Source organism: Nyctereutes procyonoides, unplaced genomic scaffold (genome assembly GCF_905146905.1).
Source record: "Nyctereutes procyonoides isolate TBG_1078 unplaced genomic scaffold, NYPRO_anot_genome, whole genome shotgun sequence".
In the NCBI taxonomy this organism is placed as follows: domain Eukaryota; kingdom Metazoa; phylum Chordata; class Mammalia; order Carnivora; family Canidae; genus Nyctereutes; species Nyctereutes procyonoides.
Window position 1 is genome coordinate 30,326,810 of NW_026575159.1, and position 27,834 is coordinate 30,354,643.

General features: G+C 41.5%; 1 protein-coding gene across 1 annotated transcript in view; it reads right to left on the minus strand.

Moving 5' to 3' along the window:
- TRAPPC9 (trafficking protein particle complex subunit 9) overlaps nucleotides 1–27,834 on the minus strand; it is a 542,263-nt gene that overhangs the window by 485,639 nt on the left and 28,790 nt on the right. Inside the window, exons 8-9 of the mRNA XM_055314325.1 lie at nucleotides 14,372–14,493; nucleotides 8,743–8,868 (exon numbers count right to left, since the gene is read on the minus strand). Of these exons, the coding sequence (XP_055170300.1) occupies nucleotides 8,743–8,868; nucleotides 14,372–14,493 (248 nt within the window). The remainder of the gene's footprint in view (nucleotides 1–8,742; nucleotides 8,869–14,371; nucleotides 14,494–27,834) is intronic.

Sequence of the window (27,834 nt, forward strand, 5' to 3'; positions counted from 1 at the left end):
CCACCCACTCACCCCCACCCCCCTCCCTCCTCCCCTTCCACCACCCCTAGTTCCTTTCCCAGAGTTAGGAGTCTTCCATGTTCTGTCTCCCTTTCTGATACTTCCTACCCATTTCTTCTCCCTTCCCCTCTATTCCCTTTCACTATTATTTATATTCCCCAAATTAATGAGACCATATAATGTTTGTCATTCTCTGATTGACTTACTTCACTCAGCCTAATACCCTCCAGTTCCATCCACGTCGAAGCAAATGGTGGGTATTTGTCATTTCTAATGGCTGAGTAATATTCCATTGTATACATAGACCACATCTTCTTTATCCATTCGGGTTGGTTTTTTTTTTTTTTAAAGATTTAATTTTTTGACAGAGAGCACAAAGTAGTGTCATAGGGAGGAAGAGAAGCAGACTCCCTGCTGAGCAGGGAGCCTGACATGGGGCTCGATCCCAAGATCTGGAGATCATGACCTGAGCCAAAGGCAGATGCTCAACTGCTGAGCCACTCAGGTGCCCCTAGAATTTGAATTTTGTAGAACCCTGGGCTCCCATGCAGGCATATGACACCATGTAAATCTCCAACAGTGGATTCCACTACCACCCTCTTCAATGTGGATCCAACACCAACTCTCAGAATATGCTTTCAGGGACACCTGGGTGGCTCTGTGATTGAGCGTCTGCCTTTGGCTCAGGGCATGATCCTGGAGCCCCAGGATCAAACCCGGCATCAGGCTCCCCACAGGAAGCTTGCTTCTCCCTCTGCTGAGGTCTCTGCCTCTCGCTCTCTGTCTCTCATGAATAAATAAAATCTTAAAAAAAAAAAAAAAGAAATATGTTTTCATAGGATGAACCTAAATCTTGATCCTTATGAGTTCCATTCATTAAGACTTCATCAGTGCTTGTGGCTCTGTTTCAACAGATGACTGGCGAAGTATTTTGAAAGCTCCCTGTAGCAGGTCGTGATAAGCATGCTAGACAATGCCAAGAGCTGGCTGTGGTTACAACTGCAGCCAACCAACACGACCATGGGCGACAGTTCCCTGCTTCTCACAAGGGCTGCTCCATCACTTACAGTTGTAGCTATTTAATAAACACACGTGCTAATGAGTCAGGCTCCTTAAACATGACCCTCTTCAAAGATTCATATGAATTAGGCTTCAAGTACAGCACTCATATTAGAAATTTAATTTGAAACTGACAGCCCTAGCTACGCTACGCATCTGACCTAAAGCATCTGACTGAATATACCCAAGGCGGGGGGGTGGTAAAGAAATAAAGATGAATCCTTCCTGAATAAGCTCCCAGTATCATCCATAGTGCCCCCTCCAATTTCTCGCATTCACGTATGTGTTCAGGTAGCATAATCTGAATCAGGGTTTCTTGTTTATAAAATGGGAGGACAGGGGATCGCTGGGTGGCTCAGCAGTTTAGCGCCTGCCTTTGGCCTGGGGCATGATCCTGGAGTCCCAGGAATGAGTCCCACGTAGAGCTCCCTGCATGGAGCCTGCTTCTCCCTCTGCTTGTGTCTCTGCCTCTCTCTGTGTGTCTTTCATGAATAAATAAAAAATCTTAAAAAAAAAAGAAAAAATGGGGAGGACAGACACTGTTGTGAATAGATTCATTTAACAAACAGAGATCTGGCATTTACTATGAATAAGATCTTAGGAATACACAGATACATGATACACAGTCCTGCCCTCAAGAAGCCCAGCCTTGCTTTTTCGTTTACAATTTACAGCATTAGAAAAAATAAAAGAATGATGGGGCAGTTGGGCCTTCAGCTCGGGTCGTGATCCAGGGTCCCACTAGAGCAGGAAGCATCTGCTCTGTCTCGGACGTCCCCGTGCTGTTAGCCCTCCCCACCCCTCAATGCACGGGGCTCCCACAGAGGACTGGCCAGACCCCACGGCTTCACGGGCAGCTCCCCACCCAAGGCCCATCTGCTCGTGTCCCTGCAGCAATGACTCCTCACCACCCGATTTCCTTCCTGCTCCCCACAAAACCCCTCTCCTAAATACAAGGCCACGCCCGTATCTCGTTCAAGCAGACATATGTTCCCTCTCTCCTCTTCCTTCTCAGGAAGGAACTCGGCTCTCCTCCCTCCCCATGCACCTGTTTCTTTCTCCGTGAGAACTCTGAACTCCCCGCACGCCATCCTGCAAGCCCGCTGCCCTGCTGCCACGTTGTCTTACCTCGGCTGTATCTTTACACTGCCCCCCTCGCGTCAAAAGCCTTTCCTGAATCTCCCCATGTCTCTGATTCTGAGCTTAATCTGACATAAAGTTCTGAGGTTACAATTATCATGTGCATATCTACCAGCTTTTGCCGGGTTTCCTTAGCAACAGCTTCATTAAGGAACCACAGCAAGAAGTTTAAAGAGGCTATTTTCCCATGTGAATGGAGTGGCCTGCACAAAATTTAAATGGCTCTGACGAGAAAATTAACCAGAGACAAAGAGGTCATCGATTCTAGTCAAGAGAATCATGAGCCAAAATGTTTTTAAATGGCCCAGAACAGTCCCTGGCGACTAGGTCTGCAACAGGCAGAGGCTCCAGGATGAGCACACATGACTCGTCCGACAGTGTGTTCTCCTACCTGCTAAGGTGTGTGGCTTGTTCCACCGGGACAAGGTCTTAAATTTCTTATGACCACCCTCTCTTGTTGTCACCTACCATTTCCTACTAATTAAAAAATTAGGGCAGCGTGAGTGGCTCAGCAGTTTAGTGCCGCCTTCAGCCCAGGGCGTGATCTTGGAGACCCGGGATCCAGTCCCACCTCGGGCTCCCTGCATGGAGCCTGCTTCTCCCTCTGTCTGTGTCTCGGCCTCTCTCTGTGTGTGTTTCTCATGAATAAATAAATAAACTTAAAAAAATTAATTTCAGTCACTTGGATTGTTTGAGAAAAGCTCTGTGATGCAGTTCACAGACCACGGACTGGAGAGTCACAACCAGCTAGGTTTAAATACCAGTGGTGGTGTTTACAACATAATCCTGGGGACGCAGCAAACTCCCATCTGCAACATGCTCTTCTCTGCAACTGGCTACAATGAACTACTTGGCCAACTTTCTATGAGGACATGTTCAACATCTGTCTACACCCACAGATTAAGTTAAGTGACTGCAACAAGCTGGCTGCTTCATTAGTTGTAAGTAAAATCAATGAGTTTCAGTCTACCTGATAACGGAGATGCTCTGCCTTCTTGTCCTTGCCTAGTTTAACGCCACTAGAGCAGCCCGATGAGAACATTCCCCAGCTCTGTGATCAAGCGTGTCTTCTTCTTCTGCAGAACTGATCACGGCTGGTAATAATTCATTTTATGTATGTCTATTTAGTCCCTGCTTCCCCCCTAGACTTTAAGCTCAAGCAGTACATTAGGCACAGCCATGCCTGTTCAACCTCTGAGCATCCTAGGGCTAGCACCCAGCTAACACAGCACCCGGCCTCTGCTAGGGAACACAGCATGAGGGAAAGCATCAACAAGCATGCTTTCCAGAGGCCCTTTCACCTCTGAAACTGTGATCCGACTGTGCACACACTACATACGGCTTCTCTAGCCTGAGGTTCCTGCTCTGTGAACAGGAGTTCACAAATCTTAGTACCAATGGGGCAGACACACATACTGAACATATGCTATGTGCCGAGCAGTGTGGTAAGCACTTTACATGTATTCAGATATTATTTACACTTAAAACAAATCCAGGAAGGAGTGAACATTATCATCCCCATCTCACAGATTCACAAATAGGCTACAGGAGGCTACGCATTAGTCCAGGGTCACATGGCAAGGAAACAAAGGAAACCCAAGTCTCGGACACCAGAACTGCTCCTTCTCTTATTCCTACCTCACCGCTGGCCTGTGATACCAACACGTCCAATACACAAATTCACAGACAGTTATTAAATGAAACGTGCACTGCCATTCACTATGTGAGATAACTATGGTAAAGCACTTTCATAAACTTAAAAGACAGGTCAATCCCTGTCCCTGCCCACAAACAAAAGGAATTCTGCAGGAGCCCTACCCAGTACCACAAGATCCAAGGATGTTTTTTACCCATTTTTATGTTTGCACAGGGCTTCTTAAAGTAGAAAATACCTGCAAGAACCACATTCCTCCTTTCAAAACTTACACGGTAGCCAAAGTCTGCCGGGAATCAATACAACTCATCAATTTTACAATGAAAGATACCTGACCAAGAACCAAAAGCTCATCCTATTTCAGAAAAACCAGACACCCTTTTTTTTATTGTTATTATAAAATCCTCCTGGAACTTGTTATTTTCCAGTCTGCTCCCCTGGTAGGTACCCATGGAAATGAGTCAACTAAGGCAAAGTGTCATGCTGGGGGAAACTCAGGGCTACCACAACATGCTCACATCCACACCCCACAGCACTCACCCCCTCTTTCGGCTGGCCCTAGTGTTGTCCATGAAGACCAAGCAAACAGGCAGGGGGCTGTGGCTGTTCCAAACACCAGTGACCTCCCACACATTCTAAGTAAAAATAGTTTATAAAGGATTACAATACTTTAAAAATAAATTCAAAATGGATGAAAGACCTAAATGTAAGGCAGGAATCCATCAAAATCCTAGAGGAGAACACAGGCAGCAACCTCTTCGACCTCGGCCACAGCAACTTCTTGCTAGACATGTTGCCAGAGGCAAGGGAAACAAAAGCAAAAATGAACTACTGGGACTTTGTCAGGATAAAAAGCTTCTGCACAGCGAAGAAAACAATCAACAAAACTAAAAGGTAACCTTCAGAATGGGAGAAGATATTTGCAAATGTCTTATCAGATAAAGGGCTGATTATCCAAAATCTATAAAGAACTTATCAGGGGCACGCCTGGGTGGCTCAGTGGTTGAGCATCTGCCTTCAGCTCAGGGTGTGATCCCGGGGTCCTGGGATCAAGTCCCACATGGGGCTCCCTGCTCAGTGGGGAATCTGCTTCTCCCTCTCCATCTGCTCCTCCCCGCAGCTCATGCTCTCTCTCTCAAATAAATACACTTTAAAAAAAGAATTTTTCAAACTCAATATCCAAAAAACAAAAAATCCAATCAAGAAATAGGCAGAAGACATGAACAGACATTTCTCCAAAGAAGACATAGAAATGGCCAACAGACACATGAAAAAATGCTCCAAATCACCTGCCATCAGGGAAATACAAATCGAAACCAGAGTGACATACCACCTCACACAGGTCAGAATGGCTGAAATTACCAACTCAGGAAACAACACCTCCTGGCAAGGATATGGAGAAAGGGGAACCCTCTTACGGTGTTGATGGGAAGGCAAACTGGTGCAGCCACTCTGGAAAATAGTATGCAGGTTCCTCAAGAAGTTAAAAATAGAGCTACCCTACAACCCAACAATTATATTTCTAGGTATTTATCCAAAAGATACAAAAATACATATTCAAAGGGAAACAGGCACCCCAATGCTTATAGCAGCAATGTCCACGAAAGCCAAACTATGGAAAGAGCCCAGATGTCCACTGACAGATGAATGGACAAAAAAGATGTGGTCTATAAACACAATGGAATATTAGCCATCAGAAAGAATGAAATCTCACCATTTGCAACACTGGATGGAACTAAAGGGTATAATGTTAAGAGAAACAAGCCAATAAGAGAAAGACAAACACCATATGATTTCAATCACACATGCAATTTAAGAAACCAAATAGATGAACACATGGGAAGGGGGAAAAAGGAAAAAAAAAAGAAGAGAGAGGGAAGCAAATAATAAGAAACTCTTAAAGACAACAAACTGAAGGTTGATGGAGGGAGATAGTGGAGGATGGGCTAGATGGGGGATGGGCATTAAGGAGGGCACTTGCTGTGATGAGCACTGGGTGTTGTAAGTAAGTAATGAATCGCTGAATTCTACTCCAGAAACTAATACCATACTGTGTGCTAACTAATAAAATTTAAATAAAAATTAGCAAAAAAATTTTTAAATAAAAAAATAAAAGATATGCACTTATGCCCCACTCCACCCCACCCCCTTGAAAACAGCTTTACAGCAACGCAAAATCTTCAACATCCACCTGCAAGGCAGTTCTGGCCTGCATGGGCCCTGGCATGTGAGGGCATCAAGTCCCCTGGCACTCACCATTCCCCCAACCCCAGCCCTCGCCAAGCACACCACCCACAGTCCCTGGCTTCAGGCCTCTCAGTGCCCTCCCCTTTGCCCCCCGCCGGACTGACACCTGCAGGGCTGCTGCAGGGCAAATACTACGACAGTGCTGGACATAGAGCGTCTCATCTAAACCAATCCTTCCCATCACCAGGAGAGCATGCTATTCTACTACTTCACACATCCTGACAGTAAGTGAGGGGCGGAGTGATTTTGCTCATAAGGGACAAGGACAGGGTGTGAGCACAAGCCCGTGTGACTGCCCTCCAGTCCAGCAGGACTCCCCAGCATGAACGCCCATGAGGACCCCTCCCAACTGTCCAGCCTACGGTCTCCACACTCACAAGGTCTTGCCCCAGTACTTCTATGATGTGTCTTCCCCTCCACAGTCCCTCAAGAACAAACCACTCAGGCCAAGCGACCACCACCGCACAGCTCTGACTCCCTGTGGTGTGATCTCCTTTAATGGTCCAAACACTGCAGTTTGGTTTATTTGTTTGTACTGGGTTTACTGGCTTTCCTGTTTTTGTCTCTCCCTTCGGTGTCAGGCTGACGGCTGACAGCTGCCGCTTCTTACTCACTCGGGCTGCCTCCCCATGGGTCTGAGCTGGGGAATCGCTGTGACAAGGGGCCAGAGGGGCAGTGAGGTGCTTCCCAGGGGAGGGCATGGAAGCACAGAGCGGCCATATCACCTGCCTAAGGAAGTGAAGCCAGAGGCCCTATACTTAAGTGTTATGCTAAAATAGTTATCATTTTATAGATATGGTTATAACATGAAGTATCAAAATATGTAGAAGGATACATACCAACCCAAAGATGTTCATTAGCTCTAATTTTGTTTCTATTTATTTTATTACAATTTTGAAAACTTGTATGGCAAGACATATGGCAAGATGTTAACATGTTAAATCTGGATATAGAGGCCTGAGTGTCTTATTATTTTTTATATGTACAAAGTATGAAATTATTCTAGTCTCTGTCGAGAGCCCTCCCCCAGCCTCCACCCTCCCTCTCACCCAAGCCCCAGGCCCACATACCAAACAGGCTTTCTTTTTATCCACAACTGAATCTAGCCCTTTGGCCCCCAAAGCGTCCTCCTCAGCTTTCCCTCTCAGAGCACAGCATGAGCATCAAGCCAGAGCCTGGACATGGGTCCAGCTGACCCTCCCACGCAGTCCTCCGTCGCTTCCTTTGTGCCACCCACACATCTTTACAGTCTGACTCCCTCTCTCCCTATGGCAGTCCCACCACTCAGGTGAAAGCATCCACACTGCCCACCCGGCCCCCACATCAGTCCTCTCTACTTGAGACAAATGGGATCATATCATTCCCATGCCTGTCAGGCCTTTCCTCTAAAGCCCACACACTCAGAATAAACAGCAAACCCTTCCCCTGGCCAACAAGCCCTCCAGCTCTGACTCGGGCCCCCTCTCTCAAGCTCCCTCTCCAGCCTGTCTCCACATGGTCTAGTCCCTTCCAGGGAAGGTGCTCTCTCTGATTTCAAACTCACTCTTACTGAGCCATCTTCCTGAAATGCTCGGTTCCCACCTCCTCCTCTCCTGGCTGTGTCCTATCCATCCTAACCATCCCAGCTTGAACCTCACTGCCTCAGACAGCCCCTGACCCCACACCCTCCACCACCAGCAAACTAGCTTAAATCCATTTACCTCTTGCTCTCCATCCCTTTTCTCTATGCACCCCACCACTGAAGGTCTATCTTTGCTGTGAAACTGCCAGCTCATGGAGGGCAGAACATGCCTTCTCCATTCCTCCTTCCCACCCCCAGCACAGCCTGCGCTCAGCAAACACCTTTGCTGATACAATCACTTGTGTTCTGCTCTCGGCCATGGGTCCTTAAGCAAGCTGCTAAACTTGAGACTTGTTGCCTCATCCATAAAAATCCAAGTTAATTTGCTAAATGTCTCAAATATTTCTAGAATACCAACTTTGTGATTTTTGCATTAACAACCTACAACTAAGAGTTCTAATGATTTTGTTTTATTACAACCAAATCCAGATGCAGACTGAGTAGCACTTATTGAGTGCCTGCTGTGTAACATGAGCTGTACAAAGGACTTTCACAGACTTCCTGTTTCAGAAACCTAATGACCCAGACAGGGTGACAAATGGCAGTCACATCACAAGTGATGAGAGTAAGGCAAGAGGCACAGAACTGCTTCAAGGTCACAAAGCTGGAAAAGTGGTTTCTTCAATCAAAAAATGTTAAGGATAGGGGCCCCTGGGTGGCTCAGCAGTTGAGCATCTGCCTTTGGCTAGGGTGTGATCGCGGGGTCCTGGGATTGAGTTCTGCATCAGGCTCCCCACAGGGAGCCTGCTTCTTCCTCTACCTGTGTCTCTGCCTCTGTGTCTCTCATAAGTAAATAAAGTATTTAAAAAAAAGATTAAGGATAGAAAATCTGGAATTCTGAAAGTCAAGTATCATAATGTAAAGAAGTAATACAAGTGGCCACATTAACTAGAACATCAAGTTCTGGCTGCAGAGGTTACAAAGTGCCACAGCGAATCCTGGCGCAGAAGTCGGATGGGCTCGTGACCAGACTCCAAAAGACCTGTGCTAACTCCTCCAGGAGCAGAGGACGTATACCCACCTGTCGAAGATTAATGTAAACCGCATTCTGGAGAAACTCTGAGGCTTCCATGCTCCGCTTCTGAATGGCGAGGACACGCACAGCCTTGACACACGCTTCTAACTCAATCACTCCAGCATTCTTGTACTGTAGGGTATAAAAGAGGATCCTCGTCAAAAACAAGGGTAAAGATTTTCTGCCTTATCATGAAGGTCATACCACAGGGCCTCCCAGGCCCCACAGGGCACTTCCCCAGGCTAGATGACCTGAGAGCCTCTCCCACATGGTGGGGGGAGGTGTGGAGGTTTGTTTGAGAAAGTCTGTTATGGAGTCAGCGGAGGTTGGTGGATTGAACCTACAAATACCCATATAAATATGTATGCAATCATTCAAATAATACAAGCACAGTAGCTGGATATTGTATAAAACTTCAAAATATTGTCAATGGATACTTTGCCTCCATTTCCACTTAGCATCTCTTGCACTCTGAAACACCTGCAGACTCTCATCACCTGCTGAAGTTGTAAATCTATTTGACTTGGTGTTAAACATTCAAGCTCCCTGTATCGTTGTGTACCCTCCACTGAAGTCTTCTACGTCTTTCTGATTTTCTCTCCAAGTTACTTGGTGTTGCTTCTCAGCTTCGAGATGAAGGACAAAGACAGAGGAAACAGAAAAGGCAGCCAAGGCGAGATACTAAAGCCCAAAGAGGTTAGGTGACTATGAAAATCACACAGTGGCTTGATGTGGTCCAGAAGCTAGGTCATCTGTATACACAGATGAAAGACAGGCAGAGGACCCTCCTTGCTTGAGTTACAGTGTCTGGGCAGAGTTCTCAATGTTCACCTGCCTTTACCTATGTTCCTGTGGCCTCTCCAGTGACAGACACGACATAAAGGTAGAAAGAAAAGGAGCAAAGAGGTAAATGAAGCAAACGAATAAAAATACAGCCAGAGGCAGGCAAGTCACCCGTTTGCTCTACGCATCACATACACAAACTTAAGAACTGGTTTCTCCCATTTTTTTAAACACATACTCAACCAGGGAAGGGAAGAGCAATATAAGTGAGCCTGCCGCTGTAGTGTACATTAATACGTACAAATAGTTTACCTTGATCAAAAACTCAGTGCTGCAGGCCTTCATGTCACCATTTGAAAGAGAATATACCTGGGTCTCAAAGAGAGCACACAGCTGGACTTCAGTCACACAGCCAGGAGACACCAGAGGGGAGACTCAAACCCAGCTCTGCGTGACTCCAAGGGTCTGCTCTTTCCACTCTTGGGACTAGAAAACTCATCACCTACAGCCACTGCGCCACCTGCTGCATCCATGGCAGACAAGTCTGGAATCCTTCCTGATGTGGTGCTGCAGGCAGCCAGTAACTTTCTATTTTTTTTTAAACATTTTATTTATTTATTTATGAGAGACACACAGAGAGAGTCAGAGACACAGGCAGAGGGAGAAGCAGGCTCCATGCAGGAAGCCCGACGTGGGACTCGATCCTGGGTCTCCAGGATCACGCCCTGGGCTGAAGACGGCGCTAAACCGTTGAGCCACCAGGGCTGCCCCAGCCAGTAACTTTCAATCAGACCTGGCTGGTGAAGCGGCATCCACCTGCCATGCCCATAGGGCTTTGCCACAGAGGCAGGAGAGCCTGATTCCTTCCCTGCCTTAACCCGGGTTCCTTCTGCTTCTCCAGTCCAAAGGCAGTCACTACATTGCTAGATTTAGTTATACAAGCCACATGACTTCTCTCCATCTCTCTGCCCACCAACAGAACTTAGCTATGATCACTCTGGTAATTTTGGAGACAAGGTTGAAAAGACAGAAAAGAAAGGATTCTGGAAAAAGTACTTAATACTTATAATTTTTAAATAGCCAGTTACAAAATGAATATTAAAACATCAATCTGCCTTTCTACATATCAGCTGTAAGCAGCTCAAGAATATAATGGCAAAAATTCTCATCCACAAAATTATTAAAAACATATAATATAGTAACCAGGAATAAACTTAAAAACTATGCTATGTTCTCCATGAAGACAACTGCAACTGTATTGCAGGACTTAAAATAAGATATTTAAGTGCAGATATGTTAACATATTCTATAGAGAAAAGTAATTTTATAAAGATATAAGTTCTTCTAAAAATAATTCAAAACTTATTGCAAGCCCCATGAAAATTCCAATCTTTTTTTTTTGTATCTTGAACATAATATTTCAGTATTCTTTAGGAATAATAAAGTCAAAATACTGGCCAAGAAAATCTGGGATGGGAGGAAGGAATTTTAAAGAAAAGAAGACACGCTAACACATTAAATAAACTACAGGAAATAAGATATCACGATGGTAGGGTAAGAAGAGAAATTTGTAGAAAGGAATAAAAAGGTCAGAATTAGACTAAAGTAGGATTTTAAATCAGAGAGAAAAGGTATGAATTCAATAAGTCATGGTAAAACAATCAGACAGTAACCTGGAAAAAATAAATGATATTGCTGTGTCATAACGTACACAAAATAAGCTATAGGTAAGGAGGTAAATATTTTAAAATGCTAACAACAGGGGCATCAGGGTGGCTCAATTAAGCATCCAACTCATGGCTCAAGCCATGATCTCAAGACCCTAAGACTGAGGGAGACAGAACATAAAGACTTCTAACTCTGGGAAATGAACTAGGGGTGGTGGAGGGGGAGGAGGGTGGGGGGTGGGGGTGAATGGGTGACGGGCACTGGGGGGTACACTTGACGGGATGAGCACTGGGTGTTATTCTGTATGTTGGTAAATTGAACACCAATAAAAATTAATTTATAAAATAAAATAAAAAAAAAAAAAAAAAAAAAGACCCTAAGACTGAGCCCTGTATCAGGCTCCACACTCAGCACGGAATCTGCTTGGGATTCTCTCCTCTTTCCTCCTCTGCCCCTGCTCATGGGTGCATGCACACTCTCTCTCTCTTTTCAAATAAATAAATTCTTTAAAAATAATAATAATAAAATGCTAACAACAACTAATACAATACTTTCCATGTACTTAACTCTGCCTGTCCTTACTATATCCCTTTGGGAGAGGTACTACTATCATCATCCCCATTTTAGAGATTTAAAAAAAAACTGAGGAAAGGAATTTTACTCTATTGTTAAGGCATTTCTAAGTATAATACTGAAGCTAAAACCCATAAGGAAAATATTTACTGTATTAAAAACATGTTTTGCCAACAACCAAAAAGAAAAACTCATGAACAAAATTAAAGGCAAGCAACACAGGACTCCTGGGTGGCTCAGTGGTTGAGCATCTGCCTTTGGTTCAGGGCGTAATCCTGGAGTTCCAGGAATGAGTCCAGCATCGGGCTCCTTGCATGGAGCCTGCTTCTCCCTCTGCCTGTGTCTCTGCCTCTCTCTCTGTGTCTGTCATGAATAAATAAAATCTTAAAAAAAAAAAAGGCAAGCAACATTAGGAAACATATTTGTAATAGACAATAATGAAAGGCAAAAAGCTGATATCCATAATATACAAAGAGCTATAACAAAGCAACAAGAAAAACACCCCCACCTTAAATGTATGCAAAGGACACAAACTGGTAATTCACATAAGAAATGTACATGTTAAAAAAAAAAAAGAAATGTACATGTTAATAAGCAAAAAAAAAGTTCAGTATCTCACTGGTAATCAAATACAAACAGAAACAATGAAGTTACTTTTACACATCATAGTGGCAAATATACTAAAAGGAAAGGATATAATAGCTGGTGAGAGCAGACTATTAACCTACTTGCAGGAAAATATGGCAATGTATAAGTAAACTCTAAAAATAACAGTATGCTCTGACTCAAGTCCACTTCTAGGGACTGCCCCATAAATCAATCAATCAATCAATCAACAGTCCAAAAAGATTTCTTATCAGGGCATTTATCATAGCACTATTTACAATTATGGGAAGGAAAACTGAAATGAGATAATATTCAGCAACAGAAAATTGGTTAAATAAATAATTCTATACCTTTTCATTCCCTATTGGAGAAGGAATTTGAGGAATAACTTGAAAGCAGTTTATGACTTGAAAGCAAATGTCATATCCAGTGATTAAATTACCAGAAATCTTAACTAAAGGAATAATCAAACAACAACACAAGAATAGGGGCACCTGGGTGGCTCAGTCAGTTGAACATCCAACTCTGGGTTTCAGCTCAGGTCATCATCTCAGGGTCATGGGATGCAGCCCCATGATGGGCTCCACATTCAGCGCAGAATCTGCTTGAGGATTCTCTCTCTCCCTCTCCCTCTGCTCGCCCCTTCACTCTCTCTCTTTCTCTCTCTCCCTCTGCTCTCCTCACAGTCTCTCTCTCTCTCTCTTTCTCTCCCCCCTCCCTCTCCCTCTGCTTCCCCCCTTGTGCTCACTCTCTCTCTCTCAAAGAAAATAGTTTTAAAAAAAGAACACAAGAATGTATGAACAAGGATGTTCACTGAAGCACAATTTTTCTAGCAGTGGAAAGTGAGAAGAGCCTAGGTATTCACCCAAAGATGATAATGAGGGGATCCCTGAGTGGCTCAGCAGTTTGGCGCCTGCCTGAGCCCAGGGCATGATCCTGGAGACCTGGGATCGAGTCCCACATGGAGCTTTCTGCGTGAAGCCTGCTTCTCCCTCTGCCTGTGTCTCTGCCTCTCTCCCTCTCTCTGTCTCTTATGAATAAAAAAATAAAATCTTAAAAAAAAAAAAAAAAGATGATGAAGCAAATCACAGCCAGCTGTAGGCTCTGTAGGAGCAGGCACCTCATCTGTAGCTACTACCCACTGCCCATGCTGGGCTCATGGCAGTCTCTTATGAAAGGTGTAAATGAATAAATGACTACATCCACATTTCCAAAGACTTTCTACCCTATCCGCAAGAGGGCAACAGCCTGCAGAGGGAAGACATCCATGAAGTACCTCGGAGAGAATGAAGCAGGCAGCAGAATAACACGTAGTACAGCCGCATTTTTCTAAATAAGAGATATACACTCACACGGATGTGTCATAGGCTTCACGGTCGTGAGAGAAATGTACCAGACTGTTCATTCTCATCACTCTTAGAAGTAAGGGCGGGGGAGGCAGGCAGCTCCACCTGCTGCCACTGCCACACCCCTGCACAGCTGGAGTCTCGTTTTCAATATTTCAGAAAGTATATTTGAAATTTAAATTTTTTTTAATCCAGAGTAACAAAAACGGTGCATCCAGAAGACGGAATGCTAGACACATCATTTAAAAGCATGCCAGGGAAGATTTAACTACAGAGAGGAACACGTAATGCACCACATCAGAAATGCAAGTCTCCACACAGTGAGTACAGAGTGCTCGCCATGTTTTATGATATCAGCAATATACATTGACAAAAAGACCAGAAAATAGATACTAAAGTATTTAAATGATTATCTCTGAGCAGTGGGGCTATAGGATCGTCTTTTTTCCTCTTTCTCCAAATACTAAATTAAATTTACATTTTTTGAATCAGATATATAAAATATTTTTAGGTCTATAGCATTATGCATTAGTGAATAATACATGAACACTTACAGGACCAAGTAATTGGGAGATACTGTAGTACTTCACAGCGTAAGCCAGGAAGTCCTGGTTAAAACAACACAATTATGTAAGGGGTTTACAAAGCAGTAAAATCACCTTGCTATAATAGGAAATGGCCTCCTTATACTTGTCAATTATGTCCTCAGGACTAAGACAGTTCTTAGCACGTCCGATTTCAGCACTCGTGTCAGGATTTATGCCATTGGTCGTGAGGGCACCTGCAAACCAAAAGAAGAAAAGAAATAATCTTTTGCTTTTTCTGTCTTGTATCTTTGTTCGTTTAGAGGGGCACAAATAGGATAAAACTTATTCTCTCCCTGCAGTTTAAATAATAAAGCCGGGGATCTCTGGGTGGCTCAGCAGTTTAGCGCCTGCCTTTGGGCCAGGGCGCGATCCTGGAGTCCCGGGATCGAGTCCCACATCGGGCTCCCGGCATGGAGCCTGCTTCTCTCTCCTCCTGTACCTCTGCCTCCCTCTCTCTCTCTCTCTCTCTTTCTGTCCATCATAAATAAGTAAATAAATAAATCTAAAAATAAATAAATAAATAAATAATACAGCCATTTTTAAATTCTTCTTAGCTTATATGTCTACTGTAAGACTTACCATCAAAGCACTGATTAAATGATAATTAACTCAGAATAAGTTTTCCTCCCTGTTGAAATCTTAAAGAACATAGGATGCATCATATATGAAAGTAACATGTCTGTAATAACTAGCTCGGCCATCTTGAAGACAACACAGCCAGCACACACTGCCTCGTGGCTCTAAGCTCTGAACGCTAGCAGGAGGCCACACTGTGTCCTCAAATGAAGATAAACTACATGAAAGTGTTTTCCAAACTGTCCAGCATAAAGAAATATAACTGACAAGCAAACGCTAGCATCCTGTTTGTGGCTCCCATTTTCTATTTCTGGACAAACTCTGTCACCAAGCCCAAAAGTGCTGAACTCCGCAGCCATCAGACTCACGTAGGGAAGAGTTCTGGAGAAAATTCCACTTACAGAACATAACCAACTACACATGGAACTCTGAGAGGGAAAAAAAAAAACAGATGAAATAGTTTTTTATTTCATAGAACACAAAAAATACTCTCTAAGTCTCAGTAACAGGAAAAGTGGTATCCTGCCAAGCCACTTGTTTATCTCCCGGACAAACCGCGTCTCCCTGACACCTGCTGGGGGCTCAGACACAAGGCTGCTGCGGATCCTTATAATCCACGGTGCATCCCACTGCCCGCAACACATGTGCCAGCTCGTCTCCTTCCCTCACTTCTGATGTTGGCCCAATTTTCTCACCTGCTTATTTGGCATTCTGTTCTTCTATAAACTGCCTTAAATGCTTTTGGGAACAAGATAGAAGAATGAGTGGACAGACAGATGGACAGGTGGCAGAGGGGCAAACGGACAGAGTGACTCCAAGAAAAGGGAAACAGAGAAAATCTCCTATGCAAAGCCCTCCTCTCGCTAGGGAAGAGAGAACCACAACAGGGAGCTATGAAGAGGCAGGTGGCTTGGGATCTTGTTTCCTCCAGATTTTGTGAAAATCACAGCAAGGGATGAGAGGATAGAACTATAAATAATAAAAGAAAAGGGCAGGCCTGAAAAAACCTAAAATGTATACCTTTTTAAAGAACAGATTCAAATCATCAAGGCCCAATGACACAATCCTTACAGAACTGAGAGTTCCAACTCCAAGCCACGAGGCATCCCTTCGGAGCAGTGAGAGTTTACACAGAGTGGCTGCAACACCATCAGAGCCAAAGATAACGATTTTGCACGTAGAAGGATTCAGCACGTGTGCTAAGAACTTCTTCCCATACTCTCCCACACAGCCCCCAGCTGCTCTGTGAGGGAGGCCCCTAGTGTACCTCATTCCTGCAGGCGAGGAAAGCAGTCCTGGAGAGGCTAAGTATTCTTACTAGTCTCCAGAATTGCAGACGTAGTTGCTCCACAGTAGGATTTAGACTGGAGCCTATGTTCTTCAGCATCATACTCTTAGGCTTTGTGTGTTTTTCATGTGTATAGCACATTTGTTTCTGGCTAAAAGACTATTTAGTAAGTGTATAGGCAGTCTTGATTACATCATTGACTTTTAGTCTTTTCCCTTGAAAAAAAGAAGGGAAATGTAACATGGACCAGAGTGAAGTGGGTCCTTCCTTCTTCATGGCATCTCCTCTCATCCAAACAGTACATGATCGAGAAGGCCCCACCCAGGAAGAAGGAGCAAATGCCCCCTCCACTTTTAAAGAATTGGCATCACTGATAACGACAATTCATTTAAGGATTAACTTACACACCAGTACTGAGGCTGGGGAAAACGACACATGCAACAACCCAGAATAATACAATGTGTTGGAAACTCACACCAGCAGAACTCACCAGAGAGCTTAGTAGGTCACAGTGATTCCATTTCCTTCAATAAAAGAACAAGCTCTAAAAAACTAGCATGCAATAGATTCGATCTTTCTTGACATCTACACGTGTCAAGACGTGTTGACAGCCCATGTGTAATGTTAGTGCGAACCAGTGAAACAAAGGAGTCATCAAGACCACAGCCTTGAGTATACAATCAGGAAAAATCAATGAAACAGGCAGGCTGATGGCCAGGCAGGAGGAAAGGAAGAGAGAGGACATAGTTAAGAAGCAGGGGTAAAGTTCAGTAAGCAACATCCTCACACTAGTTCTCAGGCATCCATCCAACAATCATTCATTCATTCAAGAGATAGGTACAGAGCCACAGAGTCCTCTTCTGTGCAAGACTGCATACAAGGCACAAACCAGAAAGGCAACACACACGGAAATTAAACAGATATAAGAGAGCATAAAGCAGAGACAGAGAAGCAACAGGGTTCAGATACGGCAGGTGTCCACTGTGTGGCAGTGGTCCCAGCAGCAGCTGCCATGCTGGCAGCACAATGAGTCAATGACATCCACTGTCCTACCAAGAAACAAAAACCCTGCAACCAGGCACCCCTCGCCCCATCTGCAGAGGGCCCACAAGAAAGACAGTGCTGCTGACAGGTAAAGATTTTAAACCGGGAGCCTCACAGACTGGGGCAGAGATGGAATTTTCAATGAACAATACTAGACACCTAGACAGCCTTTTGGAAGAAGATCAAAATAGACCCATACCTCACACCAAACACAACGATAAACTCCAAATGATCTAGGATCTAAATGTAAAACAGAAAACCATAAAATAAGTTCAAGTAACATGGGTTTATTCCTCTAAAACCTGGATATAGGAAAAGGCTCTATAACTATGATGCAAATCCAAGTACAGTTTTAAAAATTGATAAATTGGGATCCCTGGGTGGCGCAGGGGTTTGGCGCCTGCCTTTGGCCCAGGGCGCGATCCTGGAGACCCGGGATTGAATCCCACATCGGGCTCCCGGTGCATGGAGCCTGCTTCTCCCTCTGCCTGTGTCTCTGCCTCTCTCTCTCTCTCTGTGACTATCATAAAAAAATAAAAATTTTTAAAAAATTTAAAAAAAATAAACTGATAAATTATGTAAAAATACAGCAAAAATACCACAAAGCCAAAATATAAATAATCTGAGAGAAAAATTTTTACAATATATATCACAAAGGACTAAGAGCTCTAATATATAAAGAAGTCATAAAAATTGAGAAAAAGCTAAAATCCAATAGAAAAAATGAGCAAAAATTATGAGGCAGATAATTAAAAAAAAATTATATATATATATATATATATATATATATATATATAGATGGTCCTTGCCAATTAAAAAGATGTTGAATATCACCTATAGTATATCTAGTTGGTGAAAATGTAAAAGCACAATAACAAGCTGTTAACAAACCTATACAGAAAAGGCACCCTGGTGCACTGCTCCTGTGAATGCAAGATGGATGACCTTTACAGAGAGAAATTTGGTAAAATCTAACAAAAGTGTGTCTATGTGTTTCTCTTTTTAACCTTTTGACCCAGGAACTCCATTTCTAGGAATTTATGCTGAAGACACAACATCAATAACACAGAAATACATATATATGAGGTTATTCACTGCAGCATCAATTGTAATTACAAAACAACAGGAATCAAAATGCCCATGCAGAGAAGACTGGTGAACAGAATATGGCACATACACACATACGGTGTGCTACATACCCGTGAAAATGGTGCAGGGGAGGTCCCCATAACCTGAGAGGGATCAATTTCTAGGATATGCTGGCAAACATGACAGAACAAAGTCAAATATAAAAGAACATATCTAATATGCTACCTTTTGCACAAGAAAAAGAAATAAGAACATCTATCTGGTTTTTCCCAACAACAAACAAGCAAACAACCCCACCAGAGTAAAAAAAACAGGAACAGATTAGTCACCTACGAAGGTAGATGGGAATGAGAGGGGTAAAAGAAGCAGTGGCCCTTCTCTGGGTATGACTTTTTGTATAGCTTTGACTTTTGGAACCATTCTCATGTTCTGTATAATAGTTAAAAAAAAATCAGTCAATCAAGATAGGGGAACCTTGAATGGCCATATAAACAGAACCAATAAGCCTAACTACATTTCAAATAACATAATTACCTTGACAGGGAAGATTAAAGAACAAATCCAGTCAACTTCTAATCATAGTACCTTGTATATTTATCCCCAGTATAAAGATAAAAAGTGCATAAACAATTCTTAAATTCTACTTAAAGCTTTGTTTTTATAGTGACATTGCTTGTTAATTCTGAAACTACTTTCAATATACTCTAAGACTGAGAAAATGAATAAATATGTTGATAATGCCAGGAGCCAGATTTCTCACTATTAGAGAAGGAAGATATAAATAGAACAGAGGGAAAGACTAGAAATACCCCTCAGGTTTTGGATTGGAATTAGAGATAACAGGGCATGAACTCCGGAACACTATGAACTTCTCAAAGGGCCTAGAAGCAATAGCAGATTTAGTGCCAGATTTTGCTTTCTAAATACCATTTGCCAACAAAAGGAACTAGAATACCAGAAAAGGATGTCTGATTTCAAAGCTGGGACAGGGAAAGTACAAAATGAACATAAATATCTCCACCCAGAAAGTAAAGAAATGCTCAAAAACTGATGAGGAACATACCAAAGGATGCCAGGGCCAGCTTGTAGAGCACCCACTGGCCCAATCTAGCCAATGGGCTGCAAAATAAAGAATGAGAGCAAAGGATAAAAACCCACTGAATAAAATGAAGATCTGTAAGTCCACAGTAATGATGGATGGATGGGAAGAGGGAAGGAGGCAGAGAGAAGGATGGGAAAGCTCTTACGTGCACAAGAATGCTAACCTGTAAATGGATAAGGACTGATGAAGTTAGACGATCAGCTTTTGGCAACCATCAATTGACTCAGGTAGAAATCTTCCTTGAATGCCAAATCTAGTAGGTAAGAGTTTGATGAGAAACAGGATATTTACATGGTCTCAAAGTATTTTCCCACAAATTACTTATTAATTACAAAAAGGAATATAGTTAAGTTTACACTGAAGAAACCCAGCCTACTCCACTGCAGCCAAAAATCAAAGTTATGGCCAATAATGGGACAAACCAGCCTCACGTGCTTCCTGATATAATGCACAGCTTCCCTTATTCTGCATCCGCCACTCTAGCAAAATGCATAACATCATAATCATGAAGCAACTGCAGGGAAACCCAAGCTGAGGAACATTCTATAAAATAAATAGCTGGTATTCTTCAGAAATATCGGCATCACAAAAGACACAGGGAAGCTGAGAAACTATACCAGATTAAATATTACTAAATAATGTGGAAACTAAAAGCAATGTGTGATCCTGAGCTGGATCCTAGTTCTAGAAATAGAACTGCTGCACTGAGGTACTTAGTAGAATTGAAGAGATAAAGGTATTCTATCAGTTTTAAATTTCCTGATTTTAATCACCATACTATGTAAATGATCTCATCCTTAGGAAACACACACTTAGGTGTTCAGGGAAGGGGCCTCAGGTCTTTAACCTACTCTCAAATGGCCCTAAAAACTGTATGTAAATACAAAGAGTTCAAATAATAAAGCAAATGATACATGATGGATCTGGATGAAGAATATACCAGAGTTCTTTACACCATTCTTGAAGCTTGAATTTTTTGGAAGTTTAAAGTATTTAAAATCAAAAGTTTAAAAAAATTAAAATTCTGGTAAACTCAATCACGGAACAAGTCTATTAAAAATAGGATGTGGGGAAGCGGCGCACCTGGGTGACTCAGTGATTGAGCATCTGCCTTTGGCTCACGGTGTGATCCCAGGGTCCTAGGATCGAGACCCGCATCAGGCTCCCTGCATGGAGCCTGCTTTTCCCTCTGCCTGTGTCTCTGTTTCTCTCTGTGTGTCTCTCATGAATAAATAAAAATTAAAAAAAAAAAAAAGGATATATGGGCACCTGGCTGGCTCAGTCAGTAGAGCCTGCAACTCTTCATCTCAGGGTCATGATTTCAAGCCCCACACTGGGCATAGAGGTTACTTGAAAATACATATGCATACATACATAAATCCTAAAAACATCTTAATTTAAACAAACAAACAAATAATATGTGTTTTCATAAACATAAGTACTTTGAAATATACACATTTGGGAATACAGATGAAATTGGGGAAGACAAATTACAGACTAAGATCATAAGCCACAAGCAGAATAGTCATTCTTTCACTCAAAACACACACTATGTTCCTTCAGCAAGCCAGCCACTGGGCTAGGCAATGAGAATGTGGTATCACAGCAGTACACAGTACAATGAAAAAGCCACCATAGAGGGGATCCCTGGGTGGCTCAGCGGTTTAGCGCCTGACTTTGGCCCAGGGCGCGATCCTGGAGTCCCGGGATCAACTCCCACATCGGGCTCCCGGCATGGAGCCTGCTTCTCCCTCCTCCTGTGTCTCTGCCTCTCTCTCTCTCTATGTATCATAAATAAATAAATCTTAAAAAAAAAAAAAGCCACCACAGGGGCACTATGATGAAAGTGACACCATGAAAGCTGCCACACTCTTCATCATGAATCAAGTCCTAGCATAGGGGTCTAATTTCTTTTCCCTGAAAAAATTAAAACCCTGGAATACAACTGGAGCTATATCGTCAAAAGAATTAGAGAGAAAGTGACTCAGGAAGAAATATTGAGGGAGTTGTGGTTTTTAAGCCAGTTAAAAGAAGTTGGAGGAAACATGGTAAAAATCCTACAGCAGAAATAAAGTAATAACAGGAAACTTTAAAAACAAAGAGAACTAGGAGACATCTAAGAACATTCTACCCAATGAGAGCAGAAAACATATTCTTCACAAACACGTATACCTGGAACATTCTCCAGGAGAGACAACATGCTAGATCATTCAAGATATCTCAGTAAATTTAAATGAACTGAAATCACACAAAGTATGATCTCTAACTGCAACAGAATTATATTAGAAATCAACAACAGGTAGAAATTTGGGGAATTCACAAATATTTGCAAATTAAATAGCACACATCTAAATAGCTGATGTGTCAAAGAAGAAATAACAAGGGAAATTAGAAAATAATATGAGTGAAATGAAAACAAAAACACAATATATCAAAAATGGGATGCAGTAAAAGCTGTGGTTGGAGGGAAATTTATAGCTACAAATACCTCTTAAAAAGAGAAAAAGATCTCAAGTCAACCCAAGAAACTACAAAAAGTAACTGCAAACTAAAATCAAAGCAAGGAAAGAAAATAATAAAGACTATTATCTTTATTCTCAAAAATAAATAATTTTAAAAATAGAGAAAAATCTACAAAACTAAAAGCGGGTTCCTTAAAAAAGATCAATGAAATTGACAAAATGCCCCCAAAAAAGGACAGAAGAGTCACATTACTAAAATCAGGGCTGGGGGATCCCTGGGTGGCGCAGCGGTTTGGCGCCTGCCTTTGGCCCAGGGCGCGATCCTGGAGACCCAGGATCGAATCCCACATCGGGCTCCCGGTGCATGGAGCCTGCTTTTCCCTCTGCCTGTGTCTCTGCCTATGTCTCTGCCTCTCTCTCTCTCTCTCTCTCTCTCTCTCTGTGTGACTATCATAAATAAATAAAACTTAAAAAAATAAAAATAAAAAAAAATAAAATCAGGGCTGAAAGAGGGTGTCTGGCTGGCTCAGTCAGAAGAGCATTTGACTCTTGATCTCAGGGCTGTGAGTTTGAGCCCCACGTTGGATGTAGAGATTACATACATACACACATACATACACAAACAAACAAACTTAAAAAATAAAAAATAAAATAAAGGCTGAAAGAACAGATATTACTACCAATATTAAAAATTAAAAAGGATTATTGGAACACCTGGGTGGATCAGCAGTTGAGTGGCTGCCTTCTAATCTGGGCCTGATCCCAGGGTTCCAGGATCAAGTCCCATTATCGGGCTCCCCACAGGGAGCCTGCTTCTCCCTCTGCCTGTGTCTCTGCCTCTCTTTCTGTGTCTCTCATTAAAAATGAATAAAATCTTAAAACAACAAAAAAAAAAAAACTTAAAAGTACAAAAACCGGGGATCCCTGGGTGGCGCAGCAGTTTGGCACCTGCCTTTGGCCCAGGGTGCGATCCTGGAGACCCAGGATCGAATCCCACGTTGGGCTCCCGGTGCATGGAGCCTGCTTCTCCCTCTGCCTGTGTCTCTGCCTCTCTCTGTGTGTGTGACTATCATAAATAAATAAAAATTTAAAAATAAATAAATAAATAAATAAATAAATAAATAAATAATAAAATAAAAGTACAAAAACATGAGGTTTCTATGGGAGATTTACACAACATATTAAAACAAATTCATTTTCAAAATTCTAATTGAACAATAAAAACTCAAGAAATGAAAGAAAATCCTATTTGATAAACAACTTCAAATATATGGAGAGGAAAGGCCTGGAAATCACAATTCCTGTAACTCTGACACTCAGTATAATGAGAGGAAAATCTTTACCTAGGAAACAGTGGAATTCTGAGCCTAAGACAGGTTAAACTCGGCACAAACTGCACTAGACAAAGTGATGATATTTTAAATAGAATTCTAAAGTTAGAACATTGCTGAAAAGCTACAGAAATGTTCCAAAAAAACAGATAGAAATAGAGAGGAAGTCTATCCCCATGTGCATACAAATGCAAGCTTATTTTTGTTTACCCACAGCACTAATTACTTTAACAGAGGCAGAATATTTTAATTAAGACAAATAATCAATATTACACTTCTCTTGTCAAGTCTGGTTAATGAATTTACTCTGCTATGTAACCATAAAATGTCTAGAATAGATCTAAAATTAGTGAAAATAGCTTTGTATGGCTTGTGGAACTCTTCTCAAAGTTCCAGTCTTTTAAAACAGATCTGAAAAGTATTTCTATATTATCTTTCCCTTGTGAAACAAACAACAGATATTGCTGTCAAAACTTTGTTACTACAGATGATGATACACAATCACTGTGTTCTAACTAATATGCTGGACAAAAGGCACTATCTAGACACTATAAGCAAATAAAATGGATATAAGAAAGACAATGACCCTATTCTGGGAGACTGACAATCTATTTCAAATGAAATCAACCAAATGCTTTCTTTGAATGTTCTGTAGTCATGACTCTACTTTTAGTGTAACGAACAGAAAAGCTTTAAGCATGACTTTCTTGGGTCAATTACAACAATCATCACTGGAAAGTAATGAGTAATGCAGAAATTCATTGATAGCAATGCTTCAACCTACATTACACCTAAATAAACCTACACCAAGTTCTGCAAAGTAAATAAAGAGATGAGGTCCCGATGAGAAGAAGAAAAAAAAAAAAAACACAGTAAGAAAAATAGGCAAAAAGTTTTGAATAAATAATTCCTATAGAAAGGAAGAGAGTATGGCGGTTAAGAGAATAGATGCTGGAGACAAACTCATGGGTTTAAATCCCCACATCACCACTTACTTGCCATGACTTAAGCAAGTCAATGAATGTTTCTGCATCTCAATTTCCTCATCCATAAACTAGGGACAACAACAGTGACTATTTCCTAAAATTTTTGTAAGAATGTAGTTGCTTTATATGTAAAGTTTACATACAACACCTTATATCTTAGATATGACACCAAAAGCATGAGCAATTAAGAAAACACAGATAAACTGGACTTCAACAAAACTTAAAACATCTCTGCTTCAAAGGTCACCGTCAAGAAAGTGAAAAGACAACACATAGGAGAAAATTTTTTAAAATCATATATCAGATAGGGAAGCTATATCTAGAACATAAAAAGATCTGTTACAACTCAGTAAGAAAAAGACAAATAACCCAAGTAAAAAAATGGTTTGTAAAGGATCTGAATAGACATTTTTCCAAAGAAAATATACAAATGGTCAATAAGCACAATGAAAAGATGTTCAGCATCATTAGCTCCAAGGGAAAAACGAATCACAGCTACGATGAGATACCACTTCACACTCAGTAAAATGATTACACTCAAAAAGATAATAACGGGTGTTGGCGAGGATACAGAGAAATTGGAACTCTCACACACTGCTGATGAGAATATAAAATGGTACAACCACTTTGGAGAACAATCTGGCAGTTCCTCAGAAAGTTAAACACTGAGTTACCATATGACCCAGCAATTCCATTTACTAGGCTTATACATAAGAGAACTAAAAACATATGTCCACACAAAAACTTGTATGTTGAATGTTCATAGCACCATTACCGATGATAGCCAAAAAGCAGAAACAACCCAAATGCCCAACAACTGATGAATGGGTAAACAAAAAGTGGTCTATCCATATAGAATAATATTACCAGCAGTAAAAAAAGAAGTATTGAATCATGCCCCAACATGGATGAATCCTGAAAACATTATGTTAAGTGAAAAGAGTCACAAAAGACCACATTGTTGTATGATTCCATGTATAGGAAATGTCCAGAACAGGTAAGTCCACAGATAGATGAGTGACTGCCTGAGACTGAATGAGGAGTTATTGTTACGGGGCATGGGACTTCCTGATGGGGTATGAAATGTCCTAAGATTGACTGTGGTGATGTATGCACAACTCTGGGAATATAGTAAAAACCATGGAATTGTATAAAGGGGTAAACTGTATTAAAACGTTAAAGAAAAAAAGCACCTTAGAACAGTGCCTTCACACAATAACTGCAAATTGCTTATTTTTATTTTAGGCAGAAGGAAATCCCTTCAACATGAAAATGGGAAAGCAAATTTGAATTAACTGAAATTGGCCAAAAGATCATTTCACTTGAAACAGTTGCTGAATGGACAGGACATATTCAGAAGTAACAAAAAATAAAACAGTTTAACACCACAAAGCATTCTGTTTCGAATGTAGATCAGAAGCCTAGCTGCTAGTAATGACTAGAGGAGACACTTGGTTCTTAAACATTGGGGCAAGCCCCCAAAGACTATCAAACTCTTCCTTCTGGCCTTCAAAATAGTTGTAGGAAAAGTGAACAGGAAAAAAAAAATCTGAAAGAGGCTGCTTCAAATAGTATATCTGAATAGTATATTTGGATTTCAAAAATTAAATGGAAGTGATATAGTTTTGTCATAACTTCATGTGGTTTTCTAGGGAGCTAAACGATTTTATAACCTTGGAGAAAATGTTCACTGTTCAGATTTAGAGACTAAGGAGAACCATACCACCTTGCTTCTAGGAGTTATGGAGTGATTCCCTACCAACATATTTGTCAGGGTTTAAAAAGCAGAAAAGAAACTGTTGCAGAGGGAAATTTTTCCTCTACCCTTCAAATGTTCTTCTGGATAGTCCAAGATTTAAATTGACATGATACAAATTAACAGAAAATCCCATTTAATTTCATACATTTGGGAACCCCACATACATGAGAGGTAGTACAAAGACAGATAAAATGAGGGATCTATGCCCCCTGAACCAAGGAATGGGATAGGTCTGAGGTTTTAAAGGGGAGGACCACAATTCACAGGGCAATAAGAAGAAAAGCACATGTTTGGTAATTAGATACATGCCCTGCATACAGATGGGTCATTCAAATAAAATTTATCTCCACTAATAACTCTTATTCTGGGAAAGATACCAAACTGAGATTCTTCTAGGTCACTAAGAGAGGGACAAAAGTTTCTCTTGATCCCACAGAGTTTCAGTTGTCTTCAGCTCAAAAGAGTCCACATATCAAAGAGGCACAGTTTGGGGAGACTTACTCTGAATTCCCTCAAGACCAAGACGTGAAAGATCAGACCTTTGTAAGTGAGGAAGAGGCTGTGGTCAGCCCTGGCACCAAAGCCCCCATGAGCAGAGGCCAGAAGGCACAAGTGGCAGGAACTGGAAGGTACAGGGAGAACAGAACCTCAATGTTCTACTTGCTCTCCCTCGAGAACAAAGATCAAGTCCATGTTTTTTTAATTTGGAACAGCGACAGAAGATGCCCTTAGACACTCAATGCTGGTTTCCGGGTCCTTTCCTGCCAGCTTCAACCTATACAGCAGGATCCCCACACATCCCCATAGAACAAAGCCCGCAGACCACGCCCAGTACTCTAAACTCAGTTTCATCTCCATTCAACCTTATTTTGAAAAGTTTCAGAAATAAAAAAGATGCATTTTTTTTTATCTCAACAGACGACTGATTTTCTGATAGCCCAAAGCTACTTCTACTTGGTGTAAACATCTAATTCTCCTGCAAGTAGTGGTCACCACACTAAAATTCAGTACTTTCCATCAGGCATAACTAGCCAGATTGGGCTCAGCAACTTCTATTGGCCAAATACCAATGCTTCCAACATCGATTTAATTGTTCATCTCTTTCAGCTGGGGGAAGGGGGTGTCCTTCAGTTCTTCAGCCCATCCCCAAATTATTTTCTCATCACCAATTCAAGTCTCCTGAAAATAAAACAAAGCCATCTGTTTTCTTTCCTCTATACATTCCATAAACCCTAACTGGAAACTAGCACCACTGTATGTCAATTATATCTCAATAAACTAGGGGAAAAATCAAAAGAAAGGAAGAAAAGAAAAGGAACAAACTATTACAAAACATCAATTTAGAGGAAGAATTTGACACAGATGTTAGAAGAAAAGAAAAAACTGCAAACCTGAAGCAATTTCATTTCAGAATGGAGATACATGATGGGATGAAAGTAAATGCACTGGTCACAAAGCATTTATTAATGTGACTATCTGATTTCTATTCTTCAAAAGAAGAAAGGTTTTCATTTCTTTTTATTTACCTTTTTTCATTGATTCTAATTAACCCAGAAAATAACAGAGCTCATTATGACATAATTAGGCACTGCAACAAAAGAGATTTTGCTATATTAATTACAGAAATTAAGAAAGGAAAACCCACCTCTGGAAAACATACAAAATTCCTTTCTGTTAAGAACACATATACAAAATACAGTAAAGAATTCAAATTCATATTGAGAGGGCATAAACCACAAAATCAGAGAGGTCATTACTATGAACAAATTCAAAATTAACTGGACAAGCATGCTCAATGCATTCAAAGAATTTTAAATCATTGCAAATCATTCACTTAACCATGCTGGAAGAAGAATTTCTCTCTTCAACAGACAACATAAATCAATAGGGTGCCCCAT